We start from the raw sequence: 16851 nt of genomic DNA, 5'->3' as shown, positions 1-16851 counted from the left end.
CAAATAATCATCACCCCTGGGGGAAAAATCCTTTGTCTGCCCGAAGCCCCTTTTTGTTCTGTTTATCAAGTCAACTCCCTTATACCATCCTGAATCGTTTTCACAGAGGTGAACAAAAATTACATCTGGTTCCTGCTCCTAGGCTGCCAAAGAGTGTGCAAGGGCCATTGGCTGGTCCCGAGCATGCCCCTCCTTCCATGCCAGCTCAGGATTGACTCGCTACCTAGACCCAGCTGTGATCCTCCAGATGACTCAGAAGCCCTGACTATGCTCCTAGTGTACAATACTGTGCCTGCAGATCTCACTTGGTCTGTTTGCATGATTCTGAAATTGAAACACAGGAAAACTAGCTCCAGTTCTCTGCTTTGGGTCTCACATATGTCCTGTACACACATGAATGCCATTGTCCAGTTGCCTGAATCACTCTAACCCTAACTGAGCCACAGCTGTCACAGCCCCCATCCAGAATGGGTGGGAATTCAACTTTGTAAGCCCCTTTCTTAAAACTATAACAAATTGGTATGTTATGATGGGCCCATGAATAAAGAGGAGCCTGTCTCCAGCTGGTCTCATTGCTATATAATTCCTTCAGTGCTTCTACTAAGCAAATCCTTGCCTCACTACTCTCCTGTAGCATCATGAACTCTCCTTGCCTGCCTAGATCTGTTTTTGAGATCCTCAAGGTTTGGATGACCTTTCATACCTCCCACTGTAAATCCTTCCATTCAAAGCCCTTCCTGGAGTATCTCTCACTGACTCAGGCACTAATTTTCTGACTCTAAAAGCTCAGAAAACTACAACCCACCACTAGGAATGCAGCCTTGAACAAGGCCACCTCCTGTCCACTTTTGCATATTTTGTTGAGAACTTGCCCCTTAAGTGTCTGAACAGTGACGTCTTGAAATAAGAATCAATCACAAAGATTTGGGTATTCCCTAATCCTACTGGCAAATGTAAGGCCTGAGGGGTGACTGGAAATGGTAGATGATGCCAGATTACAGGTTGCCAGTGACCCCATGTACCTGAAGTATCTGGTCCTCTGGAATGTGCCATATCATAGACAGGCCCTCCCTCCTCTGAAATTGCACAAAACTGCTAAAATACCTGTCATGAAGCCCTAAATGTTTGTGGTACTACCGATCTTCGTACAGCCCCAAGAGCTATCATACACCACAATACCAGAGTGCTATGAGCATCTGTGTGGGTTCCTTGTGGGCTCCCAGTGGCAGGTCTGCAAGTGAGGACAGTGAATCTGCAACACCATTTTCAATCTCAGGTACATGTTTTTCATGTTTTTTTTTTTAACTTTCATGTTAAAGTTTAAACACTAGTATAAACCTTTAGCCTCATAACCCTGGGCAATGTAGGGGACTGGTGATTAATATGTACCTCTGCCATGTTGCCACTCCACTTTTGGAGAAACAGTTTGTAAAATCCATTCCCCAAAGAGCACTGCCACTGAAATAGGAAAGAATTCAAGGAATGTTATATCCTTTACTATTCCAGTTTGTGTCCAGTTGGGGGGCTGTTTATGGGCACAGCACCTGCCTTGGTAAAATATCCTGAAATCTTTTCCTCCCAATCCATCTGAGTGAACCTTTAAATCTGCCCCTATTATCTGTTCCTCCCTCCAAAGAGATACTCTGTTAAAATTACTCAAGCTGTTCCCACACTCCTAAATACTCAGTCATTTTATTAACTCTTATTAAACAGTTGGCTTTTGATATTATTTTGGTGGCCGCTAACAGATGCAAAATGCCTGCCCTGGGGCCACTGCTCAGCATGCAAAGTTAAGATGCCCATTAATAGATTGCAGCTCCCACAGTGTAACCTTCCTAGCTACTCTTGCCTTGACAATCAATCCCAGAAGTTCCCCCACTTATCTTAGGCGAGTCTGCATATACCATAGTCCACACATCTAACTCAGGCCTAAGGTGGGTCAGCTTAGTAGGGGGGTCCCTCTTTTTTCAGCTCCAGAGGTGCCCCTGGTTTATCAGCCAGGGTCTAGAATGTGGCCAGCAGGCTAGCACACTCCTCAGAATTTGACCTGCCTGCAAACAAAAAGTTATCTAAGTAGTGTATCACATGCTGTAAATCAGGCTCCCGTCCAATCACTGATTCCAACATTGTGCTGAAATTTTTCAAATGCCAAGCATGGAACATCCCATGGGGAGCTACTTACCAAAATAAAACTTACTCTCAGAACAAAACACAAAAGGTGCATCTTTCCCTTTGGAACTAGTAGCAATAGAAAAGATGACTTCATGTCAGTTTGCTGACAGCAACGCCTGGGCCACAAGTCCTAACCATGTGCACAGCCTCATCATAGGGAAATAGCATACTAAACATAATCTGTCACATCCATAGGGCAATTCAGTTAATGAAGTGACAGGTGATGAAACAAGTGATATTCTCTGGGTACCTTCTTGGGAACCAAGCCCAGGGGAAGACGTTAAGGGTTTCTCAGATGAACGAATGGCCCTGCAACTCTTAAACTTATTTCCTTTGTGGTCTTTTTTCTTTACAGTCTGACCCAACTTATTTGTTGACTTCAAATTTTTGGATGTTACATGACTTCTTAGCCCATATATGGAATGTTAAACAGAAAATACTCTTCCATCTGTCCTGTTAGGGTAGTCCCCAAGGAGAGTACCCTTAATGCTTTAAGCTTAACTGGAAACAAAGCTTTTTCCATCACCCCACTGCCAGCTGCTCTGCTCTTTTTTCCTGGTCCACCACCTCTGCCCTCTGTTTCTGGACCCGGAGGTATGTAAGGCGAGCCGGATTTACCCCCAGTCTTTTGCCATACTGGGGATTTCCCTGTAACTTGTACCAGTTGCAGGCCTCGGGGGCTCTGAAGCACATCTTGCAAGCACATCTACATTTGCAGATGTTCCAAAAACAACTGTTTTCATTAAGTGCCTAGCAAATGTTATTACGAGGCTGGGGTCTCTGTTGGGCTTTTAGAGGACTGAATAGGCCACTGTCAGTTTGAACACCTGTCCTCTGTGGTGTCATCCCCTCTAACCACAGTGTATGATGTGGTATGTCCAACCAGATTCCTGTCTGCATTGCAGCCCTCAGTCCAAGATCCTCATCCCAGTTAAAACAAGCTATACCTCCAAATGTATTAAATGCCTTTCAGATTAAGTCCATATATTTGAACAACACTGGGCTTTTTCCAGATATGTCTCCAAAATAACATCTGCATAGATTAAAAAATCGACTTCCCAATTTTCCCAGGTACTAGCTGTCCCTTGGTCATTCATATTTCTCATTGCCATGCTTGTCCTGTTCCAGCTTACTTTCTGTCAGAGCTTCTCTGTTCAGCAGTGATGATGTGTCAGTATATTCATCCCTCAGTATCTTTTCTTTAGTAATGCAGAGATTAACTTCCATGAGGTCCAACACTCCTGCATAATCATACTCTGGGCTAACTACTGTGGAATCCTCAATGTCCTGAGGCCACCTGGATACCTCTGGATGCTGTAGCAGATATCTTCCCTCCTCTGCCCCCCTTCTGAGCCTTGTGGCTAAATCTGCTGTTCCACTTATTTCAGTAGCTCCTGCTGCCAGCCTGATATCTGGAATCCATCTGAGGGGTTCTTTACCCAAAGCTTTCTTCCAAGAGTCTGTCTCTAGGATTTGATTCTCATGAAGCAATCAAGGGCATTGGGAGATAGCACACTGCTTTATCCCTAAAGAGGTCTCTTATGTATTTACCATAGTTTATATAAGAAAATGTGACCGTTGTATATAGGAAATAGAATGCATCATACTTCCTTGGTATTCAAGACTTCACCTGCTTCTACAGAGGTGCATGGGCAATATATTCTCAAGAATATGAATTAAATTACCCATCAGGAGACATTTTAGTTTTCATAGTAAACCATTCCCTGTTACTGATGCTGTGGGTTGATACCCAGGTTAATCAAGTTGTGATCTTATGAGCAGAAAAATCTCTGGTATGTGCTTGGTTGAGAGCACTCTCTGATATAAGCCTTTCAGGTTTGACTTCAACTATAGTGAAGATGGCAAATGGCAAGTTGTCCTCAGTTAATCACCTTTTTCCCAACAATGGGAATCTTAGGCATTTTGTCTGTGAAATATTACCTCATGTTGCAGTGTTCCAGTATTTGTTTCCTATTTTATGGCTAAAGAAATCAAATCTCATTTTGTCCATTGAGATTTCCTATATTGCATTCACTGGGATTGAAATCATTCTCTGCTGAGTCTCATTTCCCAGATATCAATGTTTCTTATGCCTGGGATGCAGATTGAATCTCAGGGATTCTCCACCGGCAAACTTTAGTTCATCCTTCATCTTTGTTGAGCAACTTGAAGGGAAAACACCATATAGTGGTTTTCTACTATACTTAAAAGCGTTATAAGTTGTAGTTGTATATTCATCCAATATCTGAAGTTTGCCAGTATGTTGTTTAAAGTCCTGTTATGCAGCCTATGAGTTGTATAAAAAGCTGCCTAAAAAACGAGCTTTTTGGGTGGCTGAAATCTTTTTTTTTTTTCTTTTTTTTTTTTTTTTAAGAGTTGCCATACAATGACTACTTTGAGTATTTTGGACCAGACTTCAAACTGCATATTAGTCCGTCAAATATGACAAACCAGAACACACCAGAGTATATGGAAAAGATCAAGTAAGTAGATGTTCCCTACTTTGAGAATGGAAAGTCTGAAAATCATAGTCTTTTGTTGGTGGAAATACTTCATAAATTTCCTACCTAATCAAACCTCATCTTTATCAACTTTTATTTATATAGTGTATTGCTTTAGGATCGCAGTGATGGTGGTTTTAATGACTTAGGGGGAAATAGATTTGATTTGCCTTCTTTTTGAAGCATAGTTTAAAGTCAGTTTAAAGTCATAAAGTAGTGTGAGTAGTCTTTACCAATAAGATAGTGATTTTTTTAAAAGTAAGCACCATTAGTCTTGATTGTTTTTGACAAGACTTGTGCCAGCACAAAACACAGGTTGCAGACACTCCTGAGAACTGCCTTCAGATGCTATTGCCCTCTACTTCTGGTGCAGAGCTGTCTTATTTCCATTAACATGAGGCCTTTCATGCTTGAACATAGAGGGAAGATTTGCTATGAAAGGTTTAAAAATGTAGGAAAAGTTTATCCTCCATGACCTGATTTCAGGGTTCTCTTTCTGTGATGTCAAACACCTGTAAGCAGAGTAAAGTAGAACTGCTTTAGGAATTTGTAATGTCCATTCTAGCAGAGGAAACCCAGAAAACTGAATTAGTCACAGAATAGGAAGAGAAATATTTTCAAATATTATCCTAAAATGTATTTGTAATTTTAAGTCTTGCCACGTTCTGCAAATCATTTGGGATGTTAAAAGTAGTTGTAAAGCACTGTAGGTCACTGCTAAAGGCTTATGTTTGTATTCATAGGAAACATCCAGCATTTTATTCTGAGTAACAAACCTGCAGAAGTGTCTTTTTGTGTCATTCAAATAATTCATGTTATGTGTAAGGACTTATGAGTATAATTAATGTTTTGTTCTTAATTCAGCAATTGTGGCAAAACAATTTAAATATCTGTAAGAATGAAAAAGTCACTTCCGTTCTGTATAAGAAATCAGTAAGTGTTGATTTCCTTCTTGAAATATAGTTGAGCTAAACTTTTTGTGTACATTGTTGGGACCAACTAACAAATGTGGGAATGAGAACATGTTTCTGATGACCACTCCACGGAGCAGGTGGTTATAATGTTTAGTTGTGATGTAGCAGAATGTTAACATCTGAAACCTGTCTGGTCATGACTGTAGTTTTAAGCATTAAACTTTTGTGTAAAATAACATCCTTTGTTGCCATTAGTAAACAGCATGGTATGAATTTACCACTTTTCTGGCCAGCCTGTAATAAGTGGAGCCTTGCTCCCCTCTTAAAAGAGAAATCTCACTCTTTCCACAATAGAACTGGTTTAACCAGAAGAACTATAGAAAAATGTCAACTTTAAAATTGTTACATTTATGATTAAATATCCAGAAACTGCAGGAAAGGCTACATCTCTCCCTATATTTAACAACTTTTCGATCGGCTACTTCACTTGCAGACAGCGCTTATTTGAGAACTTGCGTATGTTGCCTCATGCACCTGGAGTACAGATGCAAGCCATTCCCGAGGATGCTGTTCATGAAGACAGTGGAGATGAGGATGGAGAAGATCCAGACAAACGCATTTCTAGTAGGAAATGTTATCTTTGGGTGTCCTGTTAGAATATGCCCCCGGAGTAAGGCCACTTTAAACATAATGGGCCAGATCCTCACCTCTGGTTATCTGTTTTCTGCCACTCCAGTTGAAAGATCCTGCCCATAGAGACTTCCTTCCAGTAGCTGAATGGGGAGGACATGGCCAGGACAGCGTGTTTCTATTGTCTGGCACTCCCCAGATGACCCTTTGGGCCTGTAGGTACCTGGTTACAAGTTGAGCTCAATAGACTGTTCTGATATATGCCAGAGTCTAGTCTAACCTGGCTTCTAGCTGGATCAACAATCTGGAGCATCGAGGAGGCTCCCTTTCATTCTAAATTTGCCACAAGAGCAGTTTGGCCAGGCTGGGAAATCTGGCCCAGAACAACAGCAAACCCAAAGGGAACATGGGTTACAGCCTCTTAAAATTTTGAATGTCATGTACCTTCAGAAACAGTATTAAGTAAAAAGAAAAGGAGTACTTGTGGCACCTTAGAGACTGTCTCTAAGGTGCCACAAGTACTCCTTTTCTTTTTGCGAATACAGACTAACACGGCTGCTACTCTGAAACCCGTATTATTAAGTGAATCAATATAACTCCTGTAATGAAATGAGAGATAATTTTTCAAAAATCTAAAAAGAATTCTTGGATACTTGGTAGATATGAGATGGGTGGTCAGAGCACTTTCTGAATTAATCACAGCAGGTTTAACTTGTTTTTTATTATAAGGTTTAAGTTGTATGATCATATGATTGTAAGGATTGATATTTATTATTTCTAAACCATACCTAAGAGACAACTGCTTCATTTAACCTTCCATGATATCAGTGGTAGTTTCACAGCTGCTTCTTGTCATCTTAATCTGTTGCTTAACTGTTGTAATCAGAACACTTTTCCCTGCTGCAGTTAATCATCTTGCTTCTGAATTTGTTCAGTACTTACTAAGCAATACCAAATAAATGGATTTTCACTTGTTTTTGTAACATTTCTTTATAATTATGTTTTAAGAGGTAACCCCAGGGTATCCTCAAATGTTTTGGCCATAGTTCTCTTTTCCTTTGATTAGAGGACAAATTGCTGCTGGTCTCCTAACCAGTTGCTGAAAACCAGTTTCACACGAATTCCTTTTTGAAAGATCTGTTGTAGTAAAACTTTCTCCTTCTGCTTGCTCTGAGTTCCTTTAATCTTTCTTTTTAATTTTAAATACTAGTTCGAGCGTCAGATAAGCGGATAGCCTGTGATGAAGAATTCTCTGATTCTGAGGATGAAGGGGAGGGTGGACGACGAAACGTTGCAGATCATAAGAAAGGAGCAAAGAAAGCCAGAATAGAAGAAGACAAGAAAGAGACTGAGGACAAAAAAACTGGTAAGAGCATAATGCTGTTTATTATTGTGTTCTCCCTTCCAACCCATTATAGCAGTGTTTCCGAAACTTGGGACACGGCTTGTTCAGGGAAAGCCCCTGGCGGGCCGGGCTGGTTTGTTTACCTGTTGCGTCCGCAGGTTCGGCCGATTGCGGCTCCCACTGGCTGCGGTTCACTGCTCCAGGCCAATGGGGGCTGTGGGAAGCGGCGGCCAGTACATCTCTCGGCCCGCGCCGCATCCCGAAGCCCCCATTGGCCTGCAGTGGCGGACCGCGGCCAGGAGCTTTCCCTGAACAAGCAGCGTCCCAAGTTTTGGAAACACTGCATTATAGGATTGCACCTTTCTTAAAAGTGAATTTTGTTAACAGTAAGACCCTACAACCACTAGCACAAAGAGTTAATGTGCTGTTGAAACGTTCATTCTCCTTCGAGTGTTTCCTCATGTCGATTCCATTCTAGGTGTGGGCACGGCTGTCAGAGATTTTTGCCTTAGCGGTACCCGTAGGGCCGGCTGCGGCGCCCTCTAAATCATGCTCCGCCCCTGTGCCCCCTCAGTTCCATCTTACTGCCTGTGGCGGTCAGAGTACCTTTATTGCTTAGCAAGAGCTAGCAGTTTCTCTTCCTTGGACTTAGGGCCTTTGTACATAGTTTGCATATGGTAGTGTTAAGTAGTCGTTAAGTGTTTAGGGTCCCAGCGGGGACTTTGCCCCAGTCTCACGGGGTTAAGTCCTGCTCGGATTGCAACAGGCCTATATCTGTGAGTGACCCTTAAGTGCTTGGGGGAGTCACATGTTAAGGAGCAGTGCCGGATCTGCAAAAACTTTTGGCCCTGCAACCAAAAAGAGAGGGATGTCTGCCTCAGGGCTCTCCAGATGGAGTATTCCCTCTGCCCAGCTTCCAAGCCTTCTAGGCAGGTCACACCGAGGGCCGCGGTCTCTGTGCGCAGCGCACCACCAGCACCTGGCTCCTTCCAGCACCGTTTGCTGGTTCCGAAGAAGAAGGCAAAGAAGCACTCCCTGGCACCAAGCAAGAAGGCCCAGGAATCATCTATCAAAGGACCCGGGCCTGCCCGCCAGGCTACTCTGGAGCAATGCGAATGTGCCTGCCTGGTTGGGGCTCCCAGCCCCCTTAAAGGTCCACCACCGACTCCGAGGAGTGTATGGGATCCACACCCATGTCTGCATTGTCGTCATCCCAGGCTCCCCAGGCGCAGAGAGAGCACAGGTCTCCACCTGCTCCAATGACGACCTTGGTGCCGCAGGACCTAGCTAAGACTCCCCAGAAGGGCAAGCCCACCATTAAGACCTGTCAGTGGACAGGGGAACACTGCCAGTTGCCAGACAGAAAACACTGATCTTTGTCGTCGTGTCGAGAATCCAAGGGCAAGTCCCAGTCACATCGTCTGTCGCCCAGGCTGGCATCCAGATCCCCTCGGTGCTACTCACCTGCACGGGGTTGTCGCTCCCCCTATTATTCCTGGGCACTGCTCACTCTCTTGCCGGTCTCTCTGGCACCGGTATTGCTCTCCCTGGTATGGTTACCAGTCAGTTACGCCTGGTCAACGATCACCGGTAGCCACGACCTGTAAGCAAATACAGCTGTCGGTGGCACCTCCCTGGTCTGTGGAAGGTGGTACGTCCGGTACAGAGGGCCAGTTCAGCCCATCACACAGGTCCCATTGGCATCATTGGGCACAAGCCTGCTCCCTCATCTGCGGCACCGCAGTCGCAGCATGGCCAGTGGCCAACACAGTGGCCATATTCGAGAACGTGGGGCATTCCGGTTGTGACGATGCCCCCTTCACAGCACTCCTTGGTGGCCACATCGGAGCATCAGTCAGCAGCCACATCGGGCCCGGTACTGGACGCACATTCCGAGATCGGGACGGAGGAACCTGTGCCCAATCCTAAGCCTCCTTCTCCAACGATGGTCAAGACCCCAGCATTTCCACCAGCAGTCCAGTCTTCCTTGTCATCCCTGGACAATGCGGTCGCAGGACCTTCCAGAGCTAGCCTGCTGGATGACTTTCAGGAGCATCAGCCTTTCTTCTTCGAGTGCTGTCCCTGTGGGTGCGCGTTTGTGTATTTGTGCTCATAGTTGGAGACTTTTGGTAGCAGTTCCCAGTTGGGTCGCACATGTGTGGTCCCTGCCTCGCACTGCTGCAGGCAGTTAACCGATGCTGTGCGACCAACCTCCTCTCAGTTCTTTCTCTACCGCCCTTGGCTACGAGTAGGAGCAATCAGCAGCGCCTCGCTACTTTGCAGTTACTTAGTTTCATTGTTAACATAGACAGGACTAAACCATCCCATAAATCACCCGTACTGTTTCTATCCATCACCGAATGCTCCAAAAGGAGCACCGTCTCTAAACAAAGACTTCTCAAGTAGATCCATAATCGCACAAAACTCTGTCATCGGTGCGCCTGCCAGTCCCTCATGGGGATTCACTCACATCCCACTAGAGCCTTATCAGACTCCCACGGCTTCCCTGCACAATGTACCTATCACGAACATTTGTAGAGTTGCTACATGGGCCTCTGTTGTACAAATAAATTAAAAACCAGCAGGATCTTATTAAAGGGAAAAAGGCAAAATACCACATTTATTGTGAATACAGAAAGAATCATAGTAAGCAGTTATAGTTATAACATTCCATTCAATCTCATATTTACACACACACACACACATTCTGCAAGGTTGTTATCATAGTTACCAGCCTTAGAGTTGCTCATGCCAAGCCACTGGCCAGGTGGCCTGGACATGAGGAGGGAGCAGGGCCTTGTCAGATGCTCATCTGATGCTCCTGGAAGTTGGTTTGCAGAATCAGACCCCCCCCCCAAAGTTCTCACTTTCTAGAGTCCATTTTTATAGGAATTTCTTCCTATGCCAGTCTATGGGAATTGCTTCATCGTGCTTTTGCTGAATCAATCAGCAGATGGCATATTCCTGACGGCTCCGTGCTGCCAGATGTTATCTTGTTCTTTGGTTCTCCCATTCTTGAGGCTGTTGGGTGGATTCCAGGCTGCCCTCTGGGGGGTCCTCTGGTTATTTCCACTTGACGCCTTCTTCAGCCGATGGACACTGCATTCTTAGGCTGGCACCTCCCTGATCATTCAGTTATTATCCACACCAAGCATCCATCCACATACATCCTCTATCTCTATTTTAATCACAATTGTTAACAAAGCAAGATGAATACAACAAAAGGGCGGGGAGTCTCTGGGTGCTTTTCTCTTGTTACAAAGTATTGCTTTGAGTCTCTCTCTGCGTGAGTAGTTGTTGTTACAAAGAATTGCTTTGAGAACAGACTCTGTCTTAGAATGTACTAACACAATTAGCAGCTTGCAAGTTTCACACAGAGAGGGAGAGAAACAGTACCAAAAACCAAGAGACCTCTTAATGAGTAATACCCTGGAATTTAAACTATGGGGAATCAAACTCATTTGTGATTTTAATACAGAACTTCTTTAATATGATCCAACACCTCAGCCCATACGTTTAGACAGCACTGTCTTAGAACAACAGGCAACATCTGATACCTCCTTCGCATGCTCTGTACTATCGAAGGTTACGACTTCAACGCCGAAGCCCCTCCTTCCATCGGAGGGCACTGCTCTGAAGTCACCTAAAGTGAAGTACCCAGAGGGACAGCACTCGAAGAAGAAGAGACGGTTACTCACCTTGTGCAGTAACTGAGGTTCTTCGAGATGTGTCCCTGTGGGTGCTCCATTACCCTCCCTCCTCCCCTCTACGTCAGAGTTTCCTTATTAGTCTCTACAGTAGAGAAGGAACTGAGTGGGGGTTGGTATCATAGCGTCGGTTAACTGCCAGCAGCAGCGCGAGGCAGGGACCATGCATGTGTGACCCAACCAGGCACTGCTACCAAAAGTCTCCGACTACGAGTGCAGGGGCGCACAAACACCTACAACGGAGCACCCACATGGACACACATCTCGAAAAACCTCAGTTACTGTACAAGGTGAATAACCTTCTCTTCTCTGGTGCATGGCTGAGAGCTTGGGGCTCAAGGTGCAGGAGATGGCAGAGCAGGAGGACCACCCTCTTCAGTGTCCTCTCAGCCTCTACGCCAACCCTGGTCGCCTTGCTCGTACACAATGCAGTCCTCAAAATAGCCAAGACCCTGTGACAGACCCACTCCTCCATCCCTCCCACCTCGAAAAGGGCAGAGAAAAAGTACCTTGTGCCGGCCAAAGATTTTGAATACCTTTATATCCACCCACCCACCCACGCCCAGGCTCGCTGGTTGTGTCTGCGGCCAAAGAGAAGGACAAGCAGGTTCCCCCAAGAGTTTGGCATCCTAGTGGAGGAAGGTATTGTGGTGGCCAGATGTTCCCTGCAGATGGCATGGGACTCGGCGGCAAGGGTGGTCGCATTGGCGGTGGTCGTGTGACGAAGTTCCTGGCTCCAGATGGCGGGAATCTCCCAGGAGATGCAGGCCTCGACCCAGGGCCTCCCTTTTGATGGAGTTAGTCCGTTCTCCAGTCAAACAGGCCCCAGACTGCACAGGTTGAAAGACACTAGGGCTACCCTTTGCACGTTGGACATGCACATGCCGCAATCAGCCAGGAAGCCCTTCCGGCCACCACCAGCTCCAAGACCCTGGAAAACCCACCAGGGATCTACAAGGAGAAGGGCTGTAAGTTTTAGTTGTCGTCACCCTTCTTCCTCCTGCTCACCAGCCCAGCCTGGCCCCACCAAACACCCAGGGGGCCAGAAGCGATAGTTCTGAGGATGCGCCCGAGAGCGACACCCTAGTCAGTCAACCAGATCCTACCCACCTTTTCCTCAACCAGCTCTCTCCCTACAGCTTGGCCTGGTCGCGGTTTACCTCAGACCACTGGATGTAGTAGCTCGGACCTTATGATTCTTGGCCGCCCCTCCTTCCCGTCCCCCCACTTTCCTGTCCCTCTTTGGGGACGCTTCTCACAAGCAACTCCTTGTTCAGGAGGTTGAGAAGCTCCTGGGCTTGGGGGCTGTAGAGGAAGTTCCTTGGGACATGGAAGGAAGAAGATTCTACTTCCATTACTTCCTAATCCCGAAGGCCAAAAGGGGCCTCAGACCCATCCTGGACCTGAATCGCCTCAACAAGTCTCTCAAGAAGTTGAAGTTCCGCATGGTCTCCCTGGCCTCCATCATTACTTCCCTGGATCCAGGGGACTGGTACGCCACTCTCAACTTAAAGGACACTTACTTTCATGTCTCCGTGTTCACAGAGCACAGGCGTTTCCTGTGTTTCATAGTAGCCAGGCACCACTTCCAGTTCACGGCTATACCCTTTGGCCTGTCCTCAGCCCCCAGGACATTCATGAAATGTGTGGCACCATAGCAGCTTACCTGAGACGTCGAGGGGTCCAGATCTTCTTGTATTTCAACGATTGGCTCATCAGGGGCAGGTCTCCAGAGCAGGTGCAGTGGAGCCTCGATCTGATGCAGTCCATCTGCAACTATCTGGGCCTGTTAATAAACAGAGAGAAGTGCACGTTAACGCCAGTTCAGTGCATAGAGTTTATTGGAGCAGTTCTCGACTCGACGCAGGCCAGGGCCTTCCTTCCAGAAGTGTGTTTTTAGGCCATGTCGGACTTGATCGCCCACATAAAGAGCCATCCGCTCACCACAGCTCTCACATGCCTGCGACTGATGGGCCACATGGCTACACGCACATACCTGGTCAGTCATGCCTGACTTCATCTGTGGCCTCTGCAGGCGCGGCTGACCTCAGTCTATAGCCCCAGGAGGCATGCCCTGGACTGAGTGGTCATGGTACCAAGCCACGTCCTCTTGTCCTTGGACTGGTGGCTGGACCCCGAGTCGGTGCTGGAGGGGGTTCCCTTTGTGACCCCGTCTCCCACCCTGGTCTCGGACGCGTCAGACCTGGCCTGGGGAGTCCACTTGGGCAAGCTCAACACCCAGGGCCACTAGCTACCAAACGATCTAACCCTTCTTATCAACGTCCAGGAGCTCAGAGCGGTTCGTCTGGCGTGGCCAGGCTTCTTTCCCCACCTGAAAGGTGGTGTAGGTTTTGACTGACAAGACAGCCACGTTGTATTACATCAACAGACAGGGTGGCGTCAGATCTTCGGCCCTTTGTCAGGAGGCACTCAGCCTCTGGGACTTTTGTGTGTGGTATGCCATTCATCTGGTAGCCGCCCATCTGCGTGGAACCAGGATCGTCCTGGCAGATCACCTCAACAGGGCCTCCTCGTCTCACCACGGATGGTCGCTTCATCCGGAGGTGGTCAACCTAATCTCCCACAGATGGGGGACTCCCCAGGTGGACCTGTTTGCGTCTAGGCAGAACAGAAAGTGCCACGTGTTCTGTTCTCTTCAGGGCAGGGACAAGGGCTCCCTGTCAGATGCCTTCCTGATTCCGTGGTCAGGAGCGCTGACGTACGCCTTCCCGCCGGTACCATTGATCCACAAGATACTTCTAAAGGTGAAGCAAGACAGAGCATCGGTTATCCTCATAGCCCAAGTGTGGCCTCATCAACACTGATTCGGTATGCTCCTGAGTCTTTCGGCAGCTACCCCATTGCAGCTGCCTCTTAGGACGGATCTGCTGTCCCAGAACCATGGCAACCTGCTGCACCCGAAGCTGGCGTCGTTGCACTTGACACTTGGCTGCTGCATGGCTGAGTATGGACGAACAGGAGTGCTCCACTAGTGTCCAGCAGGAAACCTTCCACCAGGGCTACCTTTTTGGCAAAGTGGAAGCGGTTCACGTGTTGGTCCTTGGACCGACACATTCGTGCAGAAGAGGCCCTGCTGCAGGACATCCTGGACTATTTACTGCACCTTAAGCTCCAAGACCTGTTGCTATCTTCAGTCAAGGTACACCTGGCGGCCGTTTCAGCATTCCACCCTCTGTTTCAAGGCCGGTTGGTCTTTGCCGATCCCATGATGGCATGGTTCCTGAAAGGCCTGGAACACCTTTACCTGCATGTCCAGGATCCGGTTCCCCTTTGGGACCTGAATCTTGTGCTGTCAAGGCTCATGGGTCCCCACTTCGAATTCTTGGCTTCCTGCTCCCTCCTGCTGCTCTCCTGGAAGGTTTCCTTCTTGGTCGCTGTAACTTCGGCTCGTAGGGTGTCTGAGATCAGGGCACTCACATCGTAGCCGCCCTATACGGTCCTGAATGCAGGCTGCATACCATGGATGTCAGACAGGCTCTGGCCTTCTACATTGATAGAACAAAGCCATTCCATAAGTCAACGCAGTTGTTTGTTGCTGTCGCAGACAGGATGAAAGGTTGCCCAGTGTCAGCCCAGAGAATCTCGTCTTGGATCACAGGCTGCATTCACTACTGCTATGAGCTTGCAAAGGTGCCCTTGCAGGCGATCGTGACGGGTCATTCGACTAGGGCACATGTGTCATCAGCAGCCTTCCTGGCGCAGGTGCCGATCCAAGAGATCTATCAGGCTTCCACCTGGTCGTCCGTCCCCACGTTCGCATCTCACTACGTGCTGATCCAGCAGGCTCAAGACAATGCTGGCTTTGTCAGAGCAGTGCTGCAAGCTGCAAGACTGTGAACTCCACGCCCACCTCCATTGATTCTGCTGGTGAGTCACCTAGAATGAAATTGACATGAGCAAGTACTTGAAGAAAAACTATTACCTGCCTTTCATAGCTGGTGTTCTTCAAGATGTGTTGCTCATGTCCCTTCCATTACCCACCCTCCTGCCTCTCTGTCGAAGCTTGTCGGCAAGAAGGAACTGAGAGGGCATAGGGCCGGCAGCGCCTGATATGCTGCAGCCTGAAAGGGACACTCCACAGGGCGCCACAGCTGGCCCTATGAATACCGCTAAGGCAAAAATCTCCAGCCATGCACGTGGGCATGTGTACCACCTAGAATGGAATGGACACGAGCAACACATCTCGAAGAACAACAGTTACGAAAGGTAGGCAACCATTTTTTCTTTCCAGTCATGCTGAAGAAAAAAATCGAATAAAATCTAAAATGCATGCTTGTATAGGTACCGAAACAGTACTTACAGTCCAGGAGTGTTGTTCTAAATGCAAATCTTTGCCACTGTGGTTTCAAATCCTGAAGCCAGTAATTTGTATAGCTCTAATGAAGTGTGAATGAAAAAAGGTTCTGTGTAGCTGATGGCCTAAGCTATGATATGTTGTTTATTTAATAAGATGTGATTTGCAAATAAGCAGCCTAGGTTCCTGAAATTTTTTTCCCTCAGTCTTAAGAAAATTATTTTAGATCGTGTTTCTGGAGTCCTTTCAAGTATTTCAAGTGTGACACTGTTTTTCTTTCTCAATTGTTTTTAGATGTTAAGGAGGAAGATAAATCCAAGGACAGTAGCGGTGAAAAGACAGACACCAAAGGGTAAATCCCTCAGTATTAAACTGTAAAATATTTGTGCTCTAGAGAACATTCATTAACTTTCAGTGCTTTTCCACAGTTAACATATCTTCTGTACAGATGGCATTGTATATCAATGTGAGGTTATAAATCAGTGTCAGGAGTTACTAAAATACTTCAAAATGTGTGATGGGGAGCTCTAATTGCATCTTTATCAACAGCTAGTCTAAAAGACACTCTCAAAATGAAATTATGCCCTGTTTAATAGTTCTATATCTTTTGCCTTTGAACAGAGCGAAATCAGAACTGCTCAGCAATCCTTGAATTAAAGATAGCCTCACACCAATTACAGAACACAATACTAGAGTGGGAAAATACTAAAAGAAGAAGAGTTTTTTCATGTTGAGAGAGACTGCTGATTTCATTTTGTACTATTTGGCATGGACTGTATTTATTTTCATTCGGCTTTGTTTTGGGTTTTGGCAAGTTGTATTGTGAGTTTTCTAATTATGAAGCAGAAATTCCTTTCTTCACCATGCTTTATGTAATAGTATTTAAAATGGATGTGAGTTATTATGTTAAATGTCTGAACTGATCTATTAAAGTAATTTGCCTTTCCTGAGCTGATTTTACCTTTTTGTAATTATATCTTTATTAAAAAAATTGTACTTGTTTCTCTTTTGTCCATCATTGCATTATATAGAAAGCATTTCCATATACAGTAAAGATAAACAGTCAGTTGCTGGGGGATTTAAGAGGACAGTCTGTATGTACGTACACTGATCTGTGCACGTTGTAGTGACTCATAGTACATGGACTGTGAAACAGTGACTGATGTACCTATTATACTGACAGTAAGTAGTGGAAAAGTAGGTACGGGGACATTGTGCCTGGATGTATGAGCATAACATTTGGAAGCAGAAGGTTAAAACTCTGAAC

General features: G+C 46.2%; 1 protein-coding gene and 1 long non-coding RNA gene across 2 annotated transcripts in view; one reads left to right on the top strand and one right to left on the bottom strand.

Moving 5' to 3' along the window:
* HDAC2 (histone deacetylase 2) overlaps positions 1-16482 on the top strand; it is a 55070-nt gene extending 38588 nt beyond the window's left edge. Inside the window, exons 10-14 of the mRNA XM_074948268.1 lie at positions 4547-4655; positions 6081-6211; positions 7428-7583; positions 15879-15936; positions 16206-16482. Of these exons, the coding sequence (XP_074804369.1) occupies positions 4547-4655; positions 6081-6211; positions 7428-7583; positions 15879-15936; positions 16206-16236 (485 nt within the window). The 3' untranslated portion in view covers positions 16237-16482. The remainder of the gene's footprint in view (positions 1-4546; positions 4656-6080; positions 6212-7427; positions 7584-15878; positions 15937-16205) is intronic.
* LOC141983951 (uncharacterized) lies at positions 12080-13964 on the bottom strand. The gene is made up of 3 exons (XR_012638589.1): positions 13602-13964; positions 12936-13055; positions 12080-12099 (listed from the first exon to the last, which is right to left on the bottom strand). It is a non-coding gene; the product is annotated as an uncharacterized LOC141983951 (long non-coding RNA).
* Positions 16483-16851: the final 369 nt, after the last annotated feature.

This window comes from Natator depressus, chromosome 3 (genome assembly GCF_965152275.1).
Source record: "Natator depressus isolate rNatDep1 chromosome 3, rNatDep2.hap1, whole genome shotgun sequence".
Lineage (NCBI taxonomy): Eukaryota > Metazoa > Chordata > Testudines > Cheloniidae > Natator > Natator depressus.
The sequence above is the reverse complement of the archived record's forward strand: the minus strand, read 5'-3'. Positions and strand labels throughout refer to the sequence as shown.